The sequence below is a fragment of the Sylvia atricapilla genome, chromosome 2 (assembly GCF_009819655.1).
Source record: "Sylvia atricapilla isolate bSylAtr1 chromosome 2, bSylAtr1.pri, whole genome shotgun sequence".
Classification (NCBI taxonomy): Eukaryota; Metazoa; Chordata; class Aves; order Passeriformes; family Sylviidae; genus Sylvia; species Sylvia atricapilla.
The window spans coordinates 55632355-55658533 of NC_089141.1; the positions used below are offsets into that span (position 1 = coordinate 55632355).

Genomic DNA, 26179 nt, shown 5'->3' on the forward strand with positions numbered 1-26179 from the left:
TCAGGCAGCTTACAGAGAAGATGCTCAAGAGCATATGATTAATATCTTCAGTAAAAATTCTAAAATATAACTTAATTTGTGCTATTCATTTATATGCATTGAAACTGAGTCAATTAAAAGAACGGTGCTTTCAAAAAGACCATGTGTGAACTTCCCATAACAATGACAAAACAGAGACTTCTGTGTTATTTTGGCAGGTTGATCTATACTATTAATGATTTCTATTTTGTTTGAAAGACATTATTGCCTAGAATGCAGGTTCCATCTTTTGACAAAAATCTATACATTGACTGACTGAAGGTTAATGCTGAAATCAGACCGTGCCAACAATATTAGCTTTCATTCCTAGGTTTAAGACCCAACGTTCATCCATACAGTTTTTAACTCACACTACATTGGTTTGACATTTGCAGTAAGTACAAATGTTAGGATCTGTGCATTTCATGACAGCTGTTCCAATTCCAGGTCCATGGCTCAAAAATGTCACTTAGTATTTCTAAACATTTTATGAAGCGCTCAACCTGTTTTGTAGCTTCATTTGAAACATGCCTGCCAAATGCAGCAAGTAACCAATGAGCCTTTTTAGGTAACAAGAACAATATTATAGTAAAAATATGATCTATGTATATACACTCAAAATACAGAAGGGACTTAAAAACGTAAGACCTGACTGCAAGCACAGCAGGAGAATGGCTACACTCACCATTAGGTGAAATCTCTAGAAGGTAAAAAAACCTAAAACTTCAATGGTTAAAACTCAGCTGATCCTACATTTAAAAAGCTGATTGCAAGAGTAAAATATAATTGTAGGGAGACAGCAAAATTTTAAAAAAGCACAAATTGATAATGCATGCATTCACTCCAAGATATACTTTGGGAGAGAAGGGAGAAGAGTATAAACCTTGTTCTAAAAGATCAAAGTATACAGTTTGAAGGATACTACTTTATTTAACCTAATTCAGTACAATGGGCAAAATTGGTTTCAAAGAGAGCAGAGAAAGTGACATGCCCAAGTCACAAACAGCCACTGTAAATATCTCAAAAGTGTAATAAAATGTATAAACATTCTGGAAAGCTCTGGGCAAATCTCTTATTAATGAGTTTCAGTTGAAAAATCGCATAAAGTATAACAAAATGTTACTGGACTTCAAATTACTACAAAACGATAAAGGAACGTGAAGAAGGTACAAGTAAATGGATGAAGGCAAACAAATGCATTAAGTTGTTCTCTGGCTTGCCCCAGACATCTGTTTACTGGAAGAAATCAACACCCTCAGAAAATACTTGAAGATTCTTCTCACTAAGACAAAGTTTAAAAGCAGAAGCATCTGCATTGGGCAGCAGGGATGCAGCATGTATATGCAATTCTGTGTTACTTCCTTGTTGATTTTCACTGCTATTTCCAAGTATTCCCAAAGTTACCCTCATCTGGCTGGCACTAACCCCATAATCAGTGAACTCTGTGTAAAGGGAGAAAGACTGCTTCATTTCTTGAATACACACACCCCACCATCAAACTCTACATATAAATGCTTTAATTACGGCACACTTGGGAGTACAGCCTCAAATCTGGACAAAGAACAAGCTACCACCAAAAAGAATGGTATCACCATCCCTGAGCCACACGTGCCTGGTCCCTGCTTTGGCTGAGTGCTAGTGACTGTATCCAGGGTTACAAGTGATTTCCTGCCTGTTCCACCTCGATGCACCTATGCCAAATTTCTCATTCCATCAGCAGCTAGCACCGGCAGTAGACAGACCTGAGACATCCTCATACGAGGGTCTTCAATCAGCTGACATTAACAGCGAAATAAAATACTCTGACTTGAGGGGATGGAGAATGCCAAGATGTATTCTGTTGTATAAGATACCATGTTCTTCCAAATTTAGACATCTGCAGAGGTTTTGGCTTTTGCAGCTCAAGAAAATACACTGTAATTGTCATTCTGGAAGCTGCTATGAACAATACACTTGGAACCAAATATTCAGTGAAAGCAACAGCTAAGAAAATGCAAATGGGATAGCTGGATTATTGCAGACATACTTAATGAAACAGTATCTTTTCCCCTTTACTTTTTATGCTTCAGTCTCTTGCTAGCAATTTAGGAAAATAATTTCAGGTTTGTGTGCTGCTTCAGGGAGCAAATGATCTGGAAATATGAACCATAATTTCTGTGTCCATATGAACTGCAAATTTAGTTGCAAAATCTGTCTTGTGAATTTGCTATTATCTGTATTCTAGTTATCATTGCCATCTTAAAGGCAATAATATTTTACTGTTTCTGAAAGTATTTTCTGTTTCTACAGCATTCTTCTTAATTTTATAATTGGCAAAAATTGAGCTATCTGGAAATACCATGATATTGACCAAAAGCTAATTTCAAACAGAATTATTCTAGGAAAACAGTGCATTTGTTCTCTTGCCATTGAGTTAAAAAAGCTTAAGGTATCACAGAAGTGTCGCTGAAGTCATCAACAAATCTCTCATTTCATTACAAAAAGACTGAATTAATTCCTGGGGTCACCAGTTTCAGAAGCCTCTTAATCAGAATTCAAGCCTCAAACCTTTTCATAGATCACTATCTACACCTTTCTTTCATTATGGAAGTACAGTGAGCTGAGCAGTAAGAATCCAAGGAGGAGGAAATGGGCTTTAGCCTTCCTCACTGGCACAAATGAGTGAAGTGCTCATTTTTCCTCCTATACCTCAAAGATTAAAATTGTACATGCTTGCAAACCATTATATATTCTTGTCAACTGTACTAATCCTGAAAGTTAAAAAAGCATCTTCCCACACTTGGTACTGCTTCAAGCAAAGACTCCACAAAGGCTGCAATGCTCTTCCACGGGCAGTTTATTTCCATTGGAAAGGACAATTTTGTAAGCAAACTTTGAGTAAACGCCTTAAAATGAATAGTTGGGAAATACAAACAGACTAGAATAAGTATCATGCACATACACCGTAATTTCTTCTAAAATTATAAGTAACAAGAATCCAATTGACTTGAAGTACAAGTCAGAAATACCTTTTTCTGTAAGCACTAGTGTGTAATTATCTGATTACACTGATATATGTTTTGCAACCTCTTTTATAAGGGACAGCCTAAGGGAAAGTGAGTGCTTTCTAGGCAAATAGGTGCTGACCAGAATTATTCTACCAGATTTTGTAGCTATCACAGTGGCACCTATGGGCCAGTCATGAAATGAAATCTGTGCTGCATGCTATACCATACACCATGTGACTCCTGCTATACAAATTTTTCTTTAGACAAAACGAGGCCTATCAAAATTAAGAACAATAGGTAAGAACTACAGTAGCCTACATTTCAGTTTGATTTTTTTTTTCTATATTCCATGTTACTGCATGGAAAGTATGTTGAATAAAATGACAAAAGGAATAAAAGTAAGGAAAACAGCAATACAGAAAGTTACAAAATATCTGTAACAAATGGGAGGTGAAATACATAATGGAAGATGAACTCAACAGCCCACTATCACAAAGCAAGGATGCAAATTTTTCAAGTAAAAAGTTTATATTTCTCTGATTTACTTATGGAACCTAAGTAACTACATTGATTCCATATCCTATTAAAATTAAAATAGACTTCTGTTTCAATTACAACCTTCCAAACACCAATGCAGTATTTCCTTCAATTTAACAATTGCATGAAAAGGAACTGAATTATTGTAATGTACTATCAAGTGGTTAGACTTAAGCTGTGTCAGTAGTCATTTTTTAAAGACTTCAGCTTGTTAATTTACTAGTTACAAACACTTCTTTTAAGTATTTTTGCTTTCAGTTGCTCCTATTAGAATTCAGTAAGAAGTTACCAGCACTTCCAGTGCAAACACAAATCAAAAGCTACTGTATAAAGGCAGTTTGGGAAACAATCCACGTGTTGAAATTTGGCACAGGTTTGGGTCCCTGCCTTTTGATTTCCTGAGGACATATTTAGTATGAGCTGCTCCGTTTTCAAAGCCAAATGACCAAAAGGGAAACTTTGAATACTGGTACTGAGATGTAAAGTTTCAAGGTGCACCCATATAGCTGCCCAAACAAGAACACATGCTACTGATCTGTAGATACAGATGCAACAGTTATCTTAAGCTTAGAAATACTGGTTATGCATCAGTACAGGCAAATAAAAAAAAACTTTAGAATGTGTATTCAGGTATTCTGTGCTTTTATAAAAGATTTCATTCTTGAAAAATTCATCCATAATTGCACTCCTGATTCAGGCAAGGGGTACATTATTGTGCCTTGAACACCATCAGCAGTGAAAAGAACACAAAACAGTGAAATGGTCCATCATCATACATCAAATGGATCACTTCTGGGTATAATCACACAGCAGGAGACTGATGCTGTAGAAAACCACTTTGAATGCTTCCTCCTTATGGAATGCCTAATAATCACACATACCAAAAGCTAAACATCTGCACGTCGTGGGCTGTTTGGGGATTTTTAAAGAGAACTGAAACTTTCTAAAGACCAGCTATTCACAGTTCCGTACTGCAACCAGAATAGTTTTTTTAATTGTTCAGTTACCTTAAAGAAAGTCACTTTATTCTCTTTCAAGCACAGTCCACTGAAGGCTACTCCTAAACAGCAAACAGTGTCTCTAGATGATGCTGCTGTCTCAGAAGAGAGTCTCATCTCAGTGTCAAATGTACAAGTATCTGAAATATCAGTGTCTCACACTGTACCTTGTTCTTCAAACAGAATTCAAAGGGTTCTTTAAGTTTGAAACGGATTTGTTAAAAAAATATGGATATTGATCTAATATCAATATCCAACTATGACGGACAAAGACTCTCTAACAGTTTGAAGTTAGAAAGTGTATGTTTATTACGACGCCGGGCAGCGTGCAGGATAGCTCCCAAATACACAAGCGCAATTTACAGGTGCTCACAGGGTCTTTTTATGTACAAAAGTGTTGAATACCCAAACCACAAATGCATATTCATAACTCTGGTCCATCCCATTCCCTGCTTCATATGGTAATTAGCCAAAAAGCAATTAAGCATGCGTAGTTTGTTCTTTGAAATGGGTCAGTGGTCCTTCTTATGAGGTGGGGGTCTCAAAATGATGAAGTAAGATGCATCTTCCTCGCTTTGCCTTTTTAACCTTTTAGTGTTGGTGACACCTGGATCCTGTTTTCTCAAGACTATCTGATTTATGATCACATTGTGTTCTTGGAGTCTATTGATTAAGTTGACAGGTCTCTTGATTTATTGGTTCCTTAAATCCGGGTTATGTTAAAAAAAGGGAAGTTTACCTCAACAATGTCTAGTTAGTAAAAGGGAAGTCTACGTCAGCAATGTCTAGTTTAACTAAAGTCCTTAATTCTTTAAAATTAATATCTCAAAACCTCCTTGAGCAGGAGACTCTTCTATGTGGGAAAATTTCTCATAACCTCCTACAAAGGGCTAGAGGAGAAAAACTAGACAACAATTTTTCAGCAGGTGACCTAACAATGCTTCTCTTAAGCAACTTCTGGGTACTTATTTGGCAGCAATTAGAACAGATAGGTACTAGAAAAATAAAAATTTCACAAGAATCTCACCTACTCATGTTCATCTGTCTCACAAAGCTCCTGAACAAAAATGTAAGAGAAGGATGACATAGAAGAATCATTCTACATTCAAAAGCCATCTAGCAGCAGACTAGAAAATACAAAGTGAAAGTCTGGGGGGCTTCTTATCCCCCACCTACACAACAGAATTTGTTTGAGACATCCAACCCTGAAGTACATAAAACATCCAGTTGCAGGAAAAAGACCTGTAACATTGAGGAATCAAAACTGAGCAGGTATCTTCCAAATAGTTAGCAGCCTGAAAGTTCAAACACTAACGATAATTTGGCACAAGAAACAGATACATTCTCTATAGGCATGCCCTTCATTTTGGGGACAGTGTTAATAGAGCATTACCTTCCTAAATTTCAATATGCAGACAATTTTAAAGACAATTATAGTGCTTCCTGAGGAAGGCAATGCCAAACTTTTCTCCCTCCTTCAAAATAAGGGTGCAATTTCACATGAAGATCATCTTACATTGATAAAGCACATCTACTGTTCTAGCAAAAGGACATCTAATGCAGAAAAGCCTGAAAAAGAGAGGGAAAACAACTGGGAGATGGGGATACCCTTCATGAACTTGCTCATCTTCCACAGAATAAAGGTCTACTGAGCATCAATGCAAAATAAAGAGGATGATTTCTAAAACAGATGTTCTCTAATCTGGAATCTGACAATTTGACTCAGATGACAGGCAGCTTTCTATGATTCAAAGTGTCACTATGGGTAGTCTTCACCACCAGGAAGATGGATTTTTCTGAAGATTCTGAAGATCTGGAGAAGCAGCACTGCAGAAACAAACCCGCAAAGGCGGTATTTCCACGGCGTTTTCACTTAAGGCAAAATGGTGTGTACAGGGGAAAAAAGAGCATGGGTACTTGCCCTTCAAGGAAAGATGATGTCATCTATCCTTGAAAGTTGGGATTGAACGTTTCTCCTTAAATAGAGGATTCTCCATAGAAACATCTTTCCTGAAGGAAACTTATTTCCTGCAGATAATGCATGGTGCTGACAACACTGGCCCTGCTGGTCACAGAAACTGATCTCAAAGCAGTACTTTTTTATTATCAGCAAATCAAACATCTCAGAATCAAACGAGTACTTTATTTCAAAAACCAACTCCTAAAGATGCAAAACCTCCACTTTAATAGCAGTAAAGTAGGTCTCAAGGCTGAATAAATCAATCCTTTGGTTTACATCTTGAAGTACAACTGAATTTTTACATTATCTCCCTTCACTGGCTTTGCTAGTAGTGGTGCTGAAAGTGAAAGCTCCCTGGTTCCAGAAGAACAGTATCCTTTATTCAGGAATATGGGATTTTGTTGAGTTTATGACATCACTTTTTCAGCCCAGCAAAAGCAGCATCCATTAGACTTGTCACTCTTATGTCTATTCAAGAAATTGAAAAATAGCTGTATTTATCAGAATATCTAAACCTCCTGCATCTAGACAGATCCATATCAACAGACTGAGGTTAGAAACCACTTACAAATTACTTTGCTACATAGTACCAAAGGAAACTGCTGTTGTACATTTTCAAAATAGTCAGTCCTCACCATCTAGAAAAAATGGGATACCTAGAGACTGAATGATAAACGGCCTTTTAAAGCAGTTGAGTGTCCTCCTTGTGCCAGAAAATCATGCAGACATTAACAGAAAGTCCTTGTGATCCAATTAGGAATATCTTTCACAACACAAAGAAACATCCAGTGCATACCCTGAAGCAATACTCTAAATGCCTCATGGGAAATGAAGAAGGAACAATAAAAACAGTCCACAAGAGTACTATGTCAATACTTGAAGTCTTTGCTACAACAAGATTTAATCTAAGAGAGTGATAAGGAGGTGCATGAAGCAGTGTCAGTATCACATATGCAGAAGTAGTATCAATACACCCTGAATAACATTTATGAGCTTAGTACCAAATAAATTAAGACTGAAAAAATACAATGCAGCTGCTGGCTCAGAGTTCTGGAGAAGGCCTTTGATGACAATATTTTGAACAGGGTTTGCAGCTGGTCTGTGGCACACAGCACCAAACTATGCTCTTCCTGAACTGTCTCTAATATCAGTCCATTTCTGAGACAGTGGTAATCATTCACACACACAAAGCCAGCCAAACACAACAGAGAGAACCCACAAAACAATGAAGATTCCCACTATAATAAGCTGGTTCTTTTTCTTTTGATTCTATGGTCTCCACATCATTCTAAACAGAAACTTCCCCAGAAACAGCTTAGCACTAGAAAAAGCTCTGACACAATGACAGCATAAAGAAGAATGTCTCCTGTTGCTCGCAGAGACACTCCCATAGTCTCCCTGAAAAGGGTTACTTTGACTGCTTGTGATGAATAAGCCAGACTTACAGCCTGGCAAGGAACTTACACTCCCTTCTTGAGAAGGGCCTCTAGAAACACTGTGATGGAGGATGCCAGGTTCAGACCCAGTTAAGCTCTCCCCATACAGCAAATCTGCAATCTGAAGTTCCCATCCCTACAAATGCTGATGCTTAGATGTGAATTTTCACACTGATAGCCCCTTCATATGATTAACGGTATTTCAGTCCAGGGCATTTTGACCATACCTTTTCTGGATGGAAAAGGGAAGAAAGTCTCAAATAAAGAAGCTGCCAATAGACTCAAAAAGGAAAAAAGGCTCATAAATTCAACGAACTACATGGGGTGGGGGGGAAAGGGCAGGAGAAAAGGGAGCTACACTTTTTCTGAAGTGTTTTACGACAGCTTAATGAAGACAAGAAGCATCTTCATCTATGGCCAAGAAGTGACTGGCAGGAACTGAGATCTACTTTTTTATCTAGACAAAGAACAAAACATGCCAAACGCACGAGCCAGCTGGCACACTTGCACTACACAAAAGGTCTGAGTTCATGCTCTCCCAATGTAATCCATGCAGGAAGGTGTTAATGGGCAGCCACCTAAAAAGTTGCATTTCCTATGACTTACTATAATTCTACGTAAACTAATATCTAAGGTCACAGCATCTATAAGCTTAGATAGTTCAGAGAAGAACCAAAAAAACTGCAGCAAAGCTCAGACTGGTTGATTGTGATATTTTTTTAAAGCAATATTTCTCCATAATTTAAAAAAAAGTCCCATCTACCTGCTTTTAAATGCAAGATATTAACATACAGATTTATCAGTGTAAAAAGTTAATGGTGTAGAGTATGCAAATGACTGAATATTTCCCTTTTTAGTCACACCAGCTACACACTAACTTACTTGCAACTGCTTCCTTTGTCACACTTGAAAAGTTTCTGCTCCACAACTTTTTATATAGCAGATACAGATTTCCCTCACCCAGTGTGGTATGAACAAGCCCACAGAAAATACTCAAATAAATTACACCAGTTGTGAAAGCTTAGTCAGCCTCGCACAGAAAACTTCCATTGCTTACACGTTAGGCTAACATCTGAATGCAATAAAGAAGTCAAACCAAAAAATATTCTACATAAAAATAAAACCAGGAAAACAGGACAAGAAGCCTTTTACTTAACACAAGTCACCCAAAATTTCTCGTTTATTTTGGATGTACACAGATACCAAGGATGTAGCTTTACTGCTTTGTGTAACACCCAATGAAAGAATTGCTTTAAAACTAACAGCAATTCACATGTAGGTACATCTCTATTTTTAAATTTATTCAACTAATCCATCAATACTCCCTTCTGCTTCCCTAAGAAAACCATTCTTTAATGTGCGCATATGCTTATGTTACACAGGAAATACAAAAATCTGTAAACTGCAGTAGAACACACATCTTGTGGTATCATGGTTAGTCACCAACATCAGCATTTCTCAGAGTGTGGTGGTTAAGCAGGCATTCCCGCTCAGGAATTTTGCTACAGAGCTACCAGCTTGTAAGGACTGGCTAACAACAAAGCAGTAATTTTGCACTACAACATTTAAAACCACTGATGTCAATTAGCACTGCTAACAGCTATTCTTGAAATAAAACAAGTGATACTTTTTCTAGTGTCAAAAGCCAAATGAACACACAGGCTATCTAAAACACTAAACTCCAGAAGAAAAAAATTCCTCCATTTATCTAAGTGAGTCTAGTTTGCATTTGCCATTCAAAAGTAGCTTGTAAGAGCTATTCTATATGCTTGCTCTGCTGAAGCTACATGCCTTCAAAAATAATGCTGTGTACAAGCACAATCGATTGGAAAGTTTACAACAGCTGTAGAACAATACAAATACAAATTCAGAGCAAACCAATACTCTATCTAAGATGACAGTATGGCCATCACACAACTGATGAGAAACTGGTTTTCTCCAAGCTTTTGGACAAGCCTGGGGACTGTACTAAAGAAAGCAAATCACTTCATGTAAGCAGAACATCAGTAGGACCAACTATAAGCAGAGATATCTAGAGCATTTTTTGTGGGTCTCCAAATGGGTTATCTGGAGCAGTTAATCCCAATATAGATCACTCAAACTAAAAAAGCTTTCTTGATTAAGGAGTTCATGAATCATCTGCTACACCTGTCAGCTCCTGGCTTACATGTTACCTCATAGACCTAAACTGTCAGCCATCAGCAGGTTTTACACTCCCCATTCTCACAGCACAGTGGAAATATCATATCCTTGCTGTATACCAATGACATTTCCAAGCCTGCTCCTTTATTTTAAAATATTTCCTTACTCCTCCTTATGATCCAGCTGCACAATACAAATGCTGTCTTTCACTATGAATGTACCACTTGTCAACCAGATCCTGGGTAAGTCCACTTACCAGATCACCCCCTCCTGGAATTTTAACTCAGACACTACTTCCTAATGCTTGAAATGATGGAGCTAGCATGAACAAAAGGCTGTCCTTGGTTAATCTTACAGAACTATTTCTTCTTAAAATGCAGTTTCCTGAAAGAACCAATGTTTTTTACTTCCTTATGTAATCTACCAACAATCTGCAGAGAACATCTAACTAAAAAAAAAAAAAAAAAGATCAACCAAGAGTGGCAACTTGCTTTAAATTGCTTTAGCTTTCCACATTAAGGAAGAAATATGCCTTCTTTCCAGAAAGGTTAAAGAAAGATCTTCACTGAAGACAGCCTACCTTCCTGTGTAGACAGTCTTACACCTTTTTTTGAGACTGTTGTTTCTGATGTTTCTTCCAGCCAGACATTTTCTCTCATCCAGTACTTCCTCACAGTCTCCATGATTTTAGATACTCAGAAAAAGGGCACATGTGCACTAATGTCGAGCTTCAATGGAATCAACCAATGCACCTGCAACACAATCGACGTAAACCTTGATGTTGACTAATTGAAGATCTTCACTCTTTGGATTTTTTTATCTCATGGATACAGAGACCAGCACATATGGGGAACCAAAGAGGATTTCTGAGAATTGATCAAGTACAGAGAGAATTTTCTGGGGAGGTGGTGAGGGTAGCACTCCAAGATCCATTTCTTGTGAGGATGAATAACAAATGAGGCTGCTCACAGATATTTCTAATACATCTGGACTGCAGCTTACAGAATGTGAAAATTACTTTATCTCATGTTATTGCTCATACTTCAGATTATTAGCTTGCAGCAGAAACATTCTGCCAAGAGTCACAGTTACATTCACTCTGGGCAGTAACTTTGCATCAACAACAAAACTCATAATAATAAACTGGCCCTCCTAAACACTAATTTTTGCTTCCCAAACATAAAAAGCCTACAGCTTGTCCCTGACATAAGAATTATACCAATAGTGCAAATTTTATTCAAGCAGAAAGATATCAGTAGGATGAATGTCATTTAAATAATCAAGTACTCTTGCCAATCAGAGGCTAAAAAAAGACTGATAAGATTATTTAATAACCTTCCACCTTATACAGTAGGCTTTTTTAATTAAAGATTTCACATAACTCAAGGAAAATGGATATACTTTGCTGATATCAATATTTTAATAATAACTAACTTCAGATCCTAAAGCCCTAAGCAAAGCATAAAAGCTACGAAACCACTTGTATCATAAAAGAAAAGCCCAGAAGCTAGACAGGAAATCTCTTTGCCTGGACACCAAGACACCCATATCACAGTACTTAAATTTACACACAGACTACACTGTGTTGAGACATTTTCCTTGTAAAAGCTCCATGTTTCTCACCATATTAAAAAAATCATACATACAGTCACATTTCAAAACTTTTCATTCACACAATAGTAGTTTAAGTGGTTGTTCCAAAAAGTCTCCACAAATGATGAAAATTAATTGTTCATACCATTACAGAAACATTAACTGTAAGCAAAAAAAAATCTAATATATTATATTTTTAAAAGCTGCATCTAAAGTATCATTTCAAAGTTGTAGAGAAAAGCAGGTAATCTTGCTAATAAAACCCCAAAGCACAACCACATAAGTTTCTTCATGTTGGATGAAATATTTTTTTTTTATTATAGCCTCCCTGCTATTCTCCCATGTATCTCTCCTGCTTAGAATTAGTTAATTGTAATTAGCCACCTACAATTCTTACAACTCAGTCTTTAGTTAGAAGTCAAAAATACCAGAAATTCACTTTAAAACATGTTACCTTGGTGTATGTTTATGACTTGATGATGTAAAAACCTTTGTATTTTAAGGCAAGATCAAGAATATGAAGTAAATAAATCTCCAATAGCAATATGAGAACCACACATCTTAAATGTTCTTAAGAAACTACCTTTTTTTGGCAATAACTACAATTCTTCAAAACACACTATCATAACTGGCCCCACTACACACAAGCACCTCTCTTAGTATGTGATTTTTTTTTAAATCATGTCTGGACTTTGGAAATTAGTTCAGCAAGCTTTTTTTTTTTTTTTTTTTTTAATTTTCCTATGTTTAATCCATCCATCTTTTCAAGTTTGGTATTGCAGAAATGCTTTGTCAAGTAGCTCCACTTTTAGCTTAATAGCACAGCATACAAAGGAAAAAATTGAGTATAAATTTAAATATTACATAAATTTAAATAAATACTGGTACTCAAACACTTGCACTGTTCTTTCAGCAAAAATGGCAGGCTGGAAAGACAGGGTGGAATGGACAGTTTGGAATGTGAACTACTCTGTCCAAAGTCAGGGCTCTTAATCCATTCTGAATTGCATTAGAAACTCATAAATCAGTTCCTAAGAATAAATCTAATGGAGTCCTATAAATTCTGCATCCTTTATTCTCCCCTTCAAAATACATAGTATAGAAAGAAAAAGAGCTTTACAGGTGCAGAATTTCTATATATTAAAACCCAAAGATGAGGATGACAGCTCATGGGACTTGTGTTATCACCTTCCATAAAGTAAGCTATTTTTGGGTTAAAGGCCATCTTCTCTTTAAACGTATATCATTGTAGCTGTCACTGTAGATCACAGTAAGGCACCAGGTACAAAAAATAGCAGATATAGGTAACAATATTCAAAAATTGATCTCCAAAGCACAGCACCTCATTTATAACCTCACATATGACATCCGTCAAGCCTTAGACAACTGCGCCACTGAGCACCTCCCAACAGCTGTGCACTTACACAGCCCATCAAGGGTAGGGCAACAGCACACAGACCCTGCCAGTGTCACATCAATAGTCCCTGCTGCGTAATGTTACCAACACCAGCAGGTTTGCTAGAACAAACTGACTCCATCACAGAAACCTATTCAAAGTGAACATGAGCTATCTGACTTGAGAAATTAATCTGGATGCAATTATGACTTTACTAGACTTTTATCAGTATTTTGTCTGCCGCTTTTCTTTCACCTTCTAGATGGGGGCAAACTCATCTTCAGTGAGCATCTACATCAACAGCCTGGCCAAACGATTGCTGATTTCTAAGCTGGAAGTATTCTTTACACAGCTTTTTATTTAATTGAGACCACAAGCAGATGATCACTGACAAAATACCGAATGCACAACACTTTCTATTAAAATTTGTTCTGTGAAATTTTGCAGAAATAGAGATGGATGCCATATGTGCCACTTTGAGAGCTCCAAAATCAAGACTGATGAAAGACTCTACAGGAGCAATCATATCTGATCTGCAGATCACATCCTCAGCCTAACCCCACTGTACTCTTTAACATAAACAAACCATTCTTTGGCAAGTGCCTACCTTGAAGCATCAGTATCATGTGCTTCATGTGACCTGTGGTGAACCACGCATTTACTCACATTTAATACAAACCTAATGTGGGTCTGCAGTTACCCAGCTGTGTTTTGAAGTTGATCCACTCCTAAAAGGCAGATTCTGTGACAAGCTCTTCTCTTTGTGAGTAGCCTGAAGCAAGAAATTCTAGGAAGGGATTAGGTCTCTGCTGGCAAAATGGATATAAAAATCAAAACTGAAGATTTCAAATTACAGTATGTGGATTAGGGATCTCACTGCTTCTGAATACAGGCATTCATGTATATCAGCATGTCAGTCTTTACTGTGCCTTTCTGCAATATTTGCTGTAGTGTCTCAGTGCTGCCAGACTTACATAAAATGCACTTGCCGTGGCACTGCAGTAGCAGTTCAGACAAGCTTGCCTGCTGCAAAGTAAATGGCTACAATCTGGTCCTGGACTTGAAGGTGAAACACAGCAAAAAGATTGGGAATCACAAAGGTTTGAAGAGACCTCTACAGACTGCCTAGTCCAACCCCTTGTTACAGAATACGGATAGCTGAAGCAGAATATTCCTGGCCATGTCCAGCCACATTTTGATAATTTCCAAGAAGGCAACTTCATTATGTCTCAACAACCTGTTCTCATGTTTGACAACCTCAGTGACGAAACTGTCTTTTCTTTTGCTCAAATATTCTCTTGTATTTTAATTCATGTGTGTAATACCTTGTCTCTGGGCACCAATGAGAAGTATCTGCCTGTCTTCCTTCATTCTTGCCTTCAGTTACTTACATACACAATCCCTTCTCTTCTCCAGGCTGAACTAAGTCACTAACAAGGATGTTCCCCACTACTGGCCCCTAGTGTTACCTACTTGGGGACACCAGCTGGAGTTCGTGCAGCAGATGACAACACTGAGCCTGGCAGTTCAGTCAGTTCTCAGAACAAATTAGTGTCTACTAAGGTGTACTTCAACATGCTGTCTGTGTTATTACAGATGGTGTCAAATGCCTTCCTGATAAAGAGCATCAACTGCTGTCCCCTTGTATGCTGAGATAGTAATTTTGTTACAGAAGGCAATTAAGGTAATCAGGCATGAATTCCCCTTCTTAAATCCATCCTACCTACTGTCCTTTGTGTGTTTAGTAATGGTTTCCATGATTATTTGCCTTATCAGCTTCACAAAGACTGAGATCAACCTGACTGGCTCATAGCTCCTCAGAGCCTTCTTTTTCTGCTTGAGAATAGGAGACATTCACTCTCCTCCAGACCTTAGGAAGCTCCATCCATCATGATGATCTCTCAAACACTGAGTCAAAGTGTAATTACATTGCCTAGCTCTGCTAAGAGCTGGAAATGCACCCCAGTCGAGTTCAATGTGCACATCCAGTATGTTTAGACATTCTATTCTCCAGTACCAAGATGCATTTAAGAAAGCAATTAAAGTGACACCCGCATAACCCTCAAAAACCACAAAAGTGGTGTACATTCTCTGCTGCCTTGATATACCAAACTTGCTACTTCATCAGCAACTCTTAGAAGACTACCAGAAGTGTTGAGCTTGAAATGATAATTTTGTTAGAAAAGATGACAAATAGTATCATGGAAGGTGCTTTCAGTTACTGGATTCTGTCTCATGAAGAAATGAAAGAAATTTTCATTTCTTTGCTTTTTTTTAGCATAGCAGCAAACTTTTCAATGATGTCACTGACAATTGGTATCCTCTGCTTCTCCTTGATATGTAAAGGAATCCACTCTTGGACATGTGAAAGAGCAGACATACATAACATCAAGACAGCACTACCTGCACCAACTAGGCATCAGCTGGTCAATGCACTGCTGTTCTGTTGTATGCAGTCAATTACAGAGTATATGCAGGTGCCTTAACTGAGTCTCCTGATTTAAGTGTCCCATCAGAAGAGCAAAAGAGTCCTAGAAGATGAAAACCTAAGTATGACCACATCAAATGTTTGCCTTGGTGCTAGCAGATACGAAGATACAGGTTGAGAAGGTAAAAGAAACTTAAGTATCTGTTTGGGACAGATCTTCCTCCCAGGAGGACAAGGCATGTGCTGTACCTACCAATCAAGCCATAGATGTAATGCATGAAGAGTAAAGGTGAAACTGCAGATTTTAGTGTCAACACCACCATGTTGTTTATCACAGAGTGCTTTGCCTTTACAGGTAACTCTTACCCCAGAATTTTTCCATTTTATGATGGAAATTATCCAAATGAAGTTAACATGGGGGGGAAAGATTTGAGAAACAAACAAACATGGAACAAACCTAGAGAGTTTTGTAGAGTAGTAAGACATTCACAGGGTTCCTTCAGGATGTCTTATACAATAATCATAACCAAGAAGTATTTCAAGAGGAATTGTACGAACAGGCAAAGGCTGGTATTTGAGAAGGTGACTGAACTCAAGGATTAGGTGAGAAAAATTAGTATCAAGCTCAGAATGCAAGTTCTGTAATACTAGTAACCTTACAGAAGCTCTCAGCTCTTGTTAGACCAGCCATTTCCTTTCTCCAAACTTCATGGGTGAGTAGAATCTGCTGCAATGCTTTTTACACTTGTGAACTTTGCTTTTATATAACCAGACTCATTTACACTACTTCATTATGACTACGGGTTTCACATTGAAAAAAGCCTCAGGCTGCCATATAATGATAGAAGGAAAGCATAGCTAATTTCTTCACAACATACAGTGGTTACTTTAAGAATCAACTGAAACCAAATGGTAGTGATGAGCATTATACTTCAAGTGTTTTTTTTAAAACACAAAGCCATCAAGACAGTGTTCCACAAAATGATTTCTCTAATATTTTGAAGATAAAAAGTGATCTATGAGTATCAGCAATGATGCATCACTGAACACAGTCTATATTGATATTATAAACTTCCTATGAAGGATGATACTGAAAAGTAGTGTAAGTCTGAGTCTGGCAGTCTCTGTCACCCCTCCAATTGACCTTGTCTTCAGTAGGCAAGACATGGAATCTGGCTGTGTACCAGTTGTAGCAAGTTAGGAAGTAATTAGAGTGCATGCCTTTAGTATCTGCAAACAGGGAGCACAGTGACAATTATCACCTGAGAAATAAATTGAACTCTTTATAGCCTAATTCCTTTTACTCCTTATTCATGCACATAACCTGTACAAAATCAATTCCCATAGTATAAGAAGTACACAGACACTGACTCAAATGGCCTTTGTCCAACTGTTCATACTACAATTCAATGCCCCTCTCCTTATTCCAGTACTAGAGTAATTTTATGCTACAGCATGGTATAGAACTGCACTCAGTATACTGAAACAGCTGGATATGATTTTTTTTTAAGTACGCAGTGTTTTTTATAATCAAAAGTTCTCTCCACAGCACAATGCATTGATGAAATTAAATGACAGTACAATTTCTAGGCAAAAGACAATTGTTAGCTCTTTTTCTCATTGCTTCTCCGCCCCTCAGCCTGAACTACTTATGTCTCCTCCAGTCTAGGTGGCTTGACAAAGAAACAATAAAAAGGAAACCAGTTCACATGGTACTTGATTCGCAGTAGCATAACAGCACAAACCTGAAGAAATCACAACCTCATCTGAAGAGCTTGGAAATATTAAACCGTGTCTTGTTATAACTCTCTTCCAGAACTACGGTGAAAAACGTAAGTCAGATTGCTGACTTGCAAGCAGTGATGGACCAAAGTCTTAACTGGGTCTTGCTGAAAAAGCATGCACAGTAATTTACAGGCAAAGCCAGGTCAACACTTTCTACTTGTCAGGTTCTAGAGTTTCTTTTAAAGTCTGCTTTAACAAAATCACAGTGGGTTAGCAATTTCCTCCTAAGAGGCAACAGTATTGCGGGGAGCGATGAAAATCCAGCACTGCTTGTCCCAGGTTTCACCACACCATCTCTGTTACTTCTCAAGCCTCCAAGTTTCACAGTTACTAAATCTTGAATAGTTTCTTTTCAACCCAATTGTGTAGTCAAATATAAACCTCTGCACATCACAAATTGAACACAAGGCCCAACACACACATATTCTTCTGCTCCAGAATTACAGGAAAGACATAGATTGCATAATGCAACATGAAGCATATTTAACTCATTAGAGACTTATTTAGTAAGGAATTATTTACTTCAAAACAAGCCTAAGTATTCCACAGAGCTTTATTGCTTTTCAGCAGTTCCTTTTCTTTACTGAACACATTTCAGATTCTTGTATCTTCGGTTCTGAAAGAAAGTTTCTTCCAGCAGTATCTTAAGATGACTTCTTTTATGAAACAAAGAACTTACATTTCCCACTTACGGCACCTTTCTGAGACTTCGCCAAAGGATCTTAAACAATTCTACTTACACTGTGAAGGAAGGTTAAAACCACCTTTCCTACTTAACCAAAGTAAAGCTTATTCTTTTATGAAGTTATGAAGAGCCCAACACCCTCACCACACTATATTCACACAAGTACATAAACAAATTCCAGTTCAGTAGCAGAACAAATAACATCCCATGCACCCAGTTGGCACTGCATAGTGATGTCAGTTTGATTTCTGGTGGGGCATTCATTAATTCTTTCAAGAAGCATCTGTGAAAGCTTCCCAACGTTTGTTTCATAGATATGAGTGCTCATGTAATAGATCCTGTTGGGAAGAAAGCTACCTAGCACAGCCGAAAGACTGAGTACCAACTTACAGCAATTAGATAATAAACATCTTCCTGAACAAATTGGACAAACGTTTACCTTCTATACAACCAGCCTTTTCTCCTTGCTGTTCATGAAGATCACAGACCCACACTGGAGCTCTAGAAGAAGACTTTCTGAGGCTTAAATACCAACTCTTTCATCAAGTCTTCATATCTATGCCGCTTCAAAATCCAACTGCAGTTGGATTTTGACCACACAAAACTACACTTGCTTCCAAAGAAACACAAGGGAACTTGCTTCCCAACTGGTAGAGAAATCAGAATTTTGCTAGTATTTTCTAGAAGGCATAACAATACTGACTACAATCCTCTTTCAGTCAACTATACAATAACTTAAGTGAGAAGCTTAGTACTAAGCTCCAACTTCAACAAATTAGATACCAAAAGAGAATATTTTCTTAAAGATGTAGTACACATCAGTTTCTTACAATTTTCTGCCCTCAACCCCCAAATTTTAGCAATACTAAAATTAACTGGTCAGGGACTAAAAATTTTCATTTCAAAGATTCTTCTGTCATACTATAGTAAACCCAACCAAGTGAAATGTAAAAGACAGCCTGTCTTGGTAAGGAAATGATTGAAATATGACAAAATGCTTTTGCAGAAGACAGCAGCACAAAACAACCCCAAGCATGTTTGGAAAATGTCAAGCGCTTGATTATAATTACTTTTTAGGATTAAGCTGGCAGTTTTGAGCAGCACTGATTTGATAGAATGAAGATTACTACCAGAAAGGCACCTTTCTGTGTAAGTCTGCCCCAAAATCGGTAGCCCTTTTTTTTACCTATCATCTCAAAAATTAAGCGCTGAAAGTCTTTTCAGATGCCAAATAACTTTATATGTATCTTTCAACATCCAGATTCTTCACACTTCAAATAGCAGAAGTAAAACTTTCCCTAACGTTGACTGTACTTGTATCTAGATATCCAGTGTATCACATACAAAACAATTTCAATTCCATTTTGTTTACGTTGATAAGTATGCATTAGCAATAAACAGGCACTGTAGAAAAGCTGTACTATACAAGTCTCCTGTTTTCAGATAGGATAGAGTTAAGTTGCTTCTTCAGCAGCCAGTACAGTGCTGAGTTTGGAACTTAACACGAGTATAATGCTGGTAACACACTGATGTTTCAGTTGTTGCTAAAGTGTGCTTTACACTGAGGAGAGGACTGTTCAGATTCCCATGCTCTGTGAGGCAGCAGGGGCACAAGAACATGACCAGAACAGATGACGTGAAGCAACCTAAAGGATATTCCATACCATACAGCGTAACAGCCAATATATAAACGGGAGAGTTGGCTGTGAGCTGTCAACCACTGCTCAGGCAGTGGTTAACAAATGGACAACAAAGGTTTCCGTGCATCCCTTGTTTCTCTTGAATTTTATTCTTCCCTCTCCCCTTTTCATTACGATTATTGGTATTACTATAGGTTTTTTTGATCTCAAGTGTCCTTATCTCAACCCCACAAGGTTTATGCGTTTCTGATTCTACACCCCCACCAGGCAGGGGTGGAGTGACAAGCCGGCACACGGTACTTAAGTTGCCAGCTGAGGTTAAACCACAACACGATACCAGAATTTACTAAAATTATGTCAACCATAGAAAAGTAGAGATTACAGAAGTTTATGTAAGGACATGTTAGAACCCTAGCAAAGAAACTCTTTGATAAGAAGAATATTTAGTCCAAATAAAGGAGTATTCACTTCTGGTTGAAAAGCTGCACCAAATATTTAGAGTTTTCTCCAGATACAACCCCCATCTTTTTAGCTAGTCATGAATGGATTAGAATACCCACAGTGTTTGTAGCAAAGATAGAATCTGAAGAACACTGATCTTAATGATTCTGTTTTCTTAATGATTTCTGTTTCTGTTTAGTAACATGCTTTAGTTCAAAATTTATTTTTGGTACACCTTGCTGTCAAAAGGTCGGAAGGAAGATAAGAATTACATTTGAAACAATAGTTCCTATGTGACACAATGACACCAAAACTGAGTTACAAAGTGCAGAAATTATACACTGAAGCTTCAGCTAAAGACTGAAACAGGAAACAAGCCTTTGTGGTAAAATAGTAATGTATTCATAGGCAATTCAGAAATGTACATAGAACAATAGCCACCTGTTATTTTAAAAGCATTACTTCTGGTGACATCATAAAACCCATAAGTTGAAAGAATCCTGTAACACTTGCACACAAAGTAATGAGTAATTTCTGACTTTCAAGAACCTCAATGCACTCTGTACCAATCTGACTTCAAGCATTTGACATCAAGTGATCATTCACATATGACAAAATAGCACATTAGGGAAAAAATGTTCAACAACTAACTAGTAGGTTACAGGAAAAGCTACATAAAAACTCTTAGATAGTCTATTAGAAATTAAATACAGAAGACTTCATTAAAATCAAAAATACTAAAATTTTACCTTTTCTGGATTGTAATATAAAGATTTCAAAGTGGTAACAAGGGTGGGCAGCCTTTACTGAAGTTAACCCTCAGGAACTATCCGTTAGTTCTCTAAATTTTTCACCTAGGAACAAAAGCGTGTTTGGTACATGTCAGTGATTGCAAGTGTTATATTAAATATACCCACTAACTGCTCTGCAACTCTGAGGGGAACTAAAGAAACTGCAATTAAGGGCTTCCAATCTTTCCTGTATTTAATAAGACACAAATATGCTCCAGATTTAAAAAGAAAAATAAAAAATAAAAAAAAATCAGAGTAAAACACTTAAGGTGCTAGTCTTTAGGATTCTGCTAGCAGACATGGTAACAGTCATCATACCTGTAGTCTATTAAAAGAGAGAACATTAAGTGCTCACTACAGAGGATGTAGCAAAAGCTATTTAAACTAACACTGAAAACACCCTATAATATTAAGAAAAACAATGGAGATGTTGCAAAAGCTCCATCATTGGAGGTTTTTATGAGTAACTTAGACAAATATGTGTTAGGAGTAGTGCAGATATAAAGTATCCTGATTTGAGGAAGAAGGATGGATTAAATGAACCCTCTGCCTCTCTTCTAGTCCTATTTTTATTAGTAGGACATGACTTGTGATATGATTGTTTCTGGAACTACAAACAAGATTGTTTCAGAAACGTAAGATCCATATCAGATTCTAGCTGAATTAAAATATACTGCAGAAAGCTAAAAATTTGATCCAATTATATTTTCAGTTAAAAATTACAATACTTGCAGTAAGTGCTACCTTCCTGAGAACTGCTGGTTTTTTTTTTAAAAAGAAAAAGCAGTACATGAAAGAAGACATTCAACCAAGAAAACAGCTGACTTCCATTTTTTTTTTTTCTATGATGAAAGTGATTGGGATTCAGCTGGGGGGGGCAGGGGACACAGGCTAGAAGGGGTTGTTTGGTTTGGGTTTTTTCCATTATTTTTATTGGTTTTGTTTGCTTTGCACAGGGATGAACTTTTTCCACTGAAGTTCAGTGCCTACTCTGTTGTGGACTTATCTAACTTTCTCAACAAAAAAGTAGCACACTCCTTGTAATACTAAGATTCACCCATAAAACTGACAAAACTTGAAATAAACTTCAATAAAAACACATTAAAAGTCTGATTAACAGATTGTTTTTAGATATTCAGAAAATTCAGACACTACTGCTCTATATTCAACATTTTAACTTCTACCACTTCTCAACTGCCTTACGCTTACTGTTATCACCAGTGTGGCCAAGAAACACTGAGACTAACATAAGTAATTCATGTTCTCACCTTGCTGTACTAAACCAAACTGCTGTATATAGAAATTCCTAGTACCAGTGGATGGGGATCCATAACTGGACTGTAAGCACATGCTTTATTACAGAAAGATGAATTAAAAAGTGTTGTCTCACACTACAGAAACTCCCCTATATAAAGAAAAAAATCCATCTCAGCTTCTCCAGTTGAATTCTTCTAATAATTATCTTGCTGAAAAAATCATAATTTAAAATTCAGGAAAGCAAGATTTAAGTTTTCATTAAATACCGTTTATTTACAGAAAGCAGAACAGTTTTAAAACTAAGTCAAAAAAAAAAAAAAAAAGGCACACAACTGGGCCCCAACACTAGACAGGAAGCCACGTTATAATTTAGCCAGAAGCAGACACAAATCTAAAAGTGCATGCACACACAGTGAGCAGTTCATCAGTGAAATTGATGGCCAACAGCCTTCCTCCATAAAGGTGGTTTCCAGCTCAGTGAAGGAACTGATTAGACAACTTTGTATCAAATACAAGGTTAGGATCCAATGCACGGCAAGGTCTGGACAAGATCTTGTCCTTTTAACATAAGCCTGGATTTTAGAGTTGTTGAATTTTTAAGAGTAATTTAATTCTGAATCAAACAGTGACAGCTGTAACTGGTCAGTGACCACACTGGAACAGTAATTGCACTTAACCAGAAATTCTATCCTCTTGAAACTTGCAAATATTTTTCTGCAAACAGGTTCCTTTCTACACCTTCACATTTTTGCTATCAAATTTCAAACAAAAGAAATTCTTGTCTCCTGTACTTGTAAATGCAGAAAATAATTTAGTAATAGATTAATCTCTATGGGATCAAAAACAGTCTTACGTATTCATGCCTGATAGGCTTAATAAGTAAGTTAGCAGAAACAAGTTTTAATTTTGAAAAATTTTTTTGTTATAAAGTGCTACAGAAAGTAGCCAAGATTTTTTTGACCAATCTAGTAATGAATTTTGCTCTATCCTATTGTTACAGCATGAGCAATCAATTCTTGTTACTATACACATTTCTACTTAAATGAACATAAGCTGTGAAACTACACTGTCAGATCTAAGGTAACCTAGAGCAAAAGACACAGTGAAATGAAGTCAACAGCAAAACACACTATTAATAAAGATATAGGAAAGCATTCTGCAGGTTATTTCCTAGTTTGCTGTGTTACCATAACAATCTCATTACATAAAAAAAAACCACACACCAACAACAATTACTCATCACCCAGCTTTTCAAATCTAGCTGAAATGCCTTAAAATTTGCCCCTGTATCTTCAAACAAACTGAAGTACATAGGATGATAAAAGGCATAAGTGGCAACTTCTCATGAAGCAGTTAAAATCTTTTGATTTTATGCAGGAAATGTGTATGCACATTCAGATACATGAGCGATAGCAGGGGAGTGGACTAGATGTGCTCTGGAACATTTTAAGGTACCAACAAATGTGGTGCTCAGCTAATGAATGACCTAAACTAAAAATTAACCCTGTAAATTTAAAAGGATGAGGAGATATGTTGGGAATTTGCAGCTGATCTCAAATTCCTTGACACTTGATATCTAGCTTACATGCTTTCTGGAATTTTTCTACTGGAGTTTCAGCAGCTAGACAGCTACACATTAATTATATATTTTTAGGGTATTTACCATTTCATTTAGTCTTCTTCCTTCTATTGTGGATGAGCACAGCTTTCTATTTGAACAAGTATACAGACATTTTCCTAACAAAACTGAGGGTATTTGTGCACCGTATTTCAAAACAAATTCTGAAAGGGCAAAGTCACAAAGAATCTAGCTGTAAAATAAAATAATTTGGGCTACATAATACTGCAGATATATTTGTTCCTTTTCTTATGAAATTAGCACCACAAAGGTAGTTTGTGTTGTCAAATTAAGTTCCAATGGCTCTACAAGAAAGTAGGTGTACATTTTTACGGCAAAAATATGCATACTAAAGATACAGGAGGAGGTATGCTTACATACACACTCACACCTAGAATTAAAGTGTACTATAATCTACATTTTAACTCACAATTCTTAACTTGCATAAAGCAGAAAAGTTATGTACAGGAATTCCCACAATCTACATATCATTCTGTACTGTAGTTTTATCAACATAAATTACATAGCTCGTATCATCATTTTGAGTGTATGAAGCTTTCCTATCAACACCTAAAACATAAAAGAATTTTGTCTAATCCAGAGAAATGCATACATTTGTCTACATGTTCAAGTAGGTATTAAATGCACAAGGTAGCTATTAAATACACATTAAACAGCCTGATGAAAACTTTGGAAAAAACAGGGGAAAAAAAAAACTATTACAGAACAGATATGCAACTTGTTACCTGAAACAAAGTTTAAAGGTAATCTTCTAGGTGAAACTGCTCTGGGATGTCTTTTACTAACTTCTTCATAAATCTGAAGCCTCTCTTCTAAAGTGCCTATTATCAGCAAATACAAGATATAAGTAACAGACATAAAACCTATTCTTTTAAATCTCTTTAAATGCTGAGAATTTAAGTGTTGAGAATTAATTAAGCTAGACTCCTTATGTGGATTTGGAACAATTTAGGCATTTCATGTTACTTTTTTCCAATAAATCATAAACGAAACCGTACTGAGAACACACTGTATAAACAATACACAACTACCAGCATAATCACTCTAAGGATAAACTGTAAACAGGACCATAACCTTGCCATTCAATCACACAGAGCTGGAGTTTGGTTTCTTTCAAATACATGTTGTTCAGACTCATTCACACATTGTATTACATTCATAGCTTCAATTAACCCTTTTTTTCACTAGTCATCCATTTCAGACACACTTAAAGCATTCAGAGAAACATGCAGCATTCCAGACCATAGGTATACAAAGAGCACACTATATAAGCACACCTCTATTATAGGTCCTCTGGTGACAGCAAAACCAGGGTACAATACTGCCAGTGTAAGTACTGCACACCAGAACTCTTTACGCCTCAACGTTTAACAAAAATAAAGCTACTTGAAGATTTTGCCACTCCTCCCCTTTCCCCCATAATATGCTTTGGAGCTCCAATGTTTAGAACTTAAATAACACTGATCTTTTGCTTTAAAATGCCATTTTTTATGTAATAAAATCAATTTTGCTTAAATAATAAATTCATTTAACAATTTAAAACTGAATGTACAGATCAAGGTGACAATACTATATTAAATTAAAATCTGTCTTCCTTTAATAAGAAGAACAGTTTATCTTGTCACTGAGCTCAGATGTGGGGAAGAGGGGGGAATCTATTACCCAGTGTCTCCAAGAGATGTAGTTACAAAGTACTACTAAAATATTGTTTGGACTGGAACTAAAGCATATAAATCCCTAATTGAAGTCACAAGTTGGAGCTCCAGAACTTACCATGGGGGAGGAATAGTCCTAAGACCACCTAAAAAATAAAGTAGCATTATTAGTTTTATAGAATTAGTACAGTTTTAGTCTATATAGGATTTCAATATGTCAAAAACTACTGGACTGGTTCTTTGTTAAAAACTACATGCTTTCATCAACATATTGTTGTATCAGAGAATAACAGAGTTCCTAGTTATTTTAATTTCTGAGACAATAACTATAATTAACTCTGAATACACCAGGAAAACCACTCCAAGGGGAACACTACACTCTGAATAAATGTAACAAATCCTTTTCAGTACCCAATCACTAGCTGTATTTTCACATCTCATGAAACCTAACAGTAAAGCTTTCTAGAAAAATGTTGGTTGAGAAATATAATACAGCTATAGTACCTACAATTGTAAGCTTATGATTTATGATGTCATCAGAATAACTCCAATAAACTTTCACTAATTAGTGAAAAACTAAATACAAAGAAACCATTCCTGTGTAACATAGACACTCTGGAAAGCTATCACTGCAAAACACTTAGCATAAAACTTGCAACATTGGAGTTTCGAAAATGAGCGATTTTTTCTGGAAAAACAAAATAGCAGAAACATGAGCTGGCATTGGAATAACAAAGGTTTTTACACTTTTCTCACCTTTACCCTCTAAAGTGCCAACTTCAAAAAAAAAA

General features: G+C 36.7%; 1 protein-coding gene across 1 annotated transcript in view; it reads right to left on the reverse strand.

Moving 5' to 3' along the window:
- Window positions 1–24591, reverse strand: part of NAA16 (N-alpha-acetyltransferase 16, NatA auxiliary subunit) — a 35816-nt gene extending 11225 nt beyond the window's left edge. The window contains 4 exon segments of the mRNA XM_066340445.1: window positions 20796–20833; window positions 20836–20874; window positions 20877–20900; window positions 24459–24591. Of these exon segments, the coding sequence (XP_066196542.1) occupies window positions 20796–20833; window positions 20836–20874; window positions 20877–20900; window positions 24459–24591 (234 nt within the window).
- Window positions 24592–26179: the final 1588 nt, after the last annotated feature.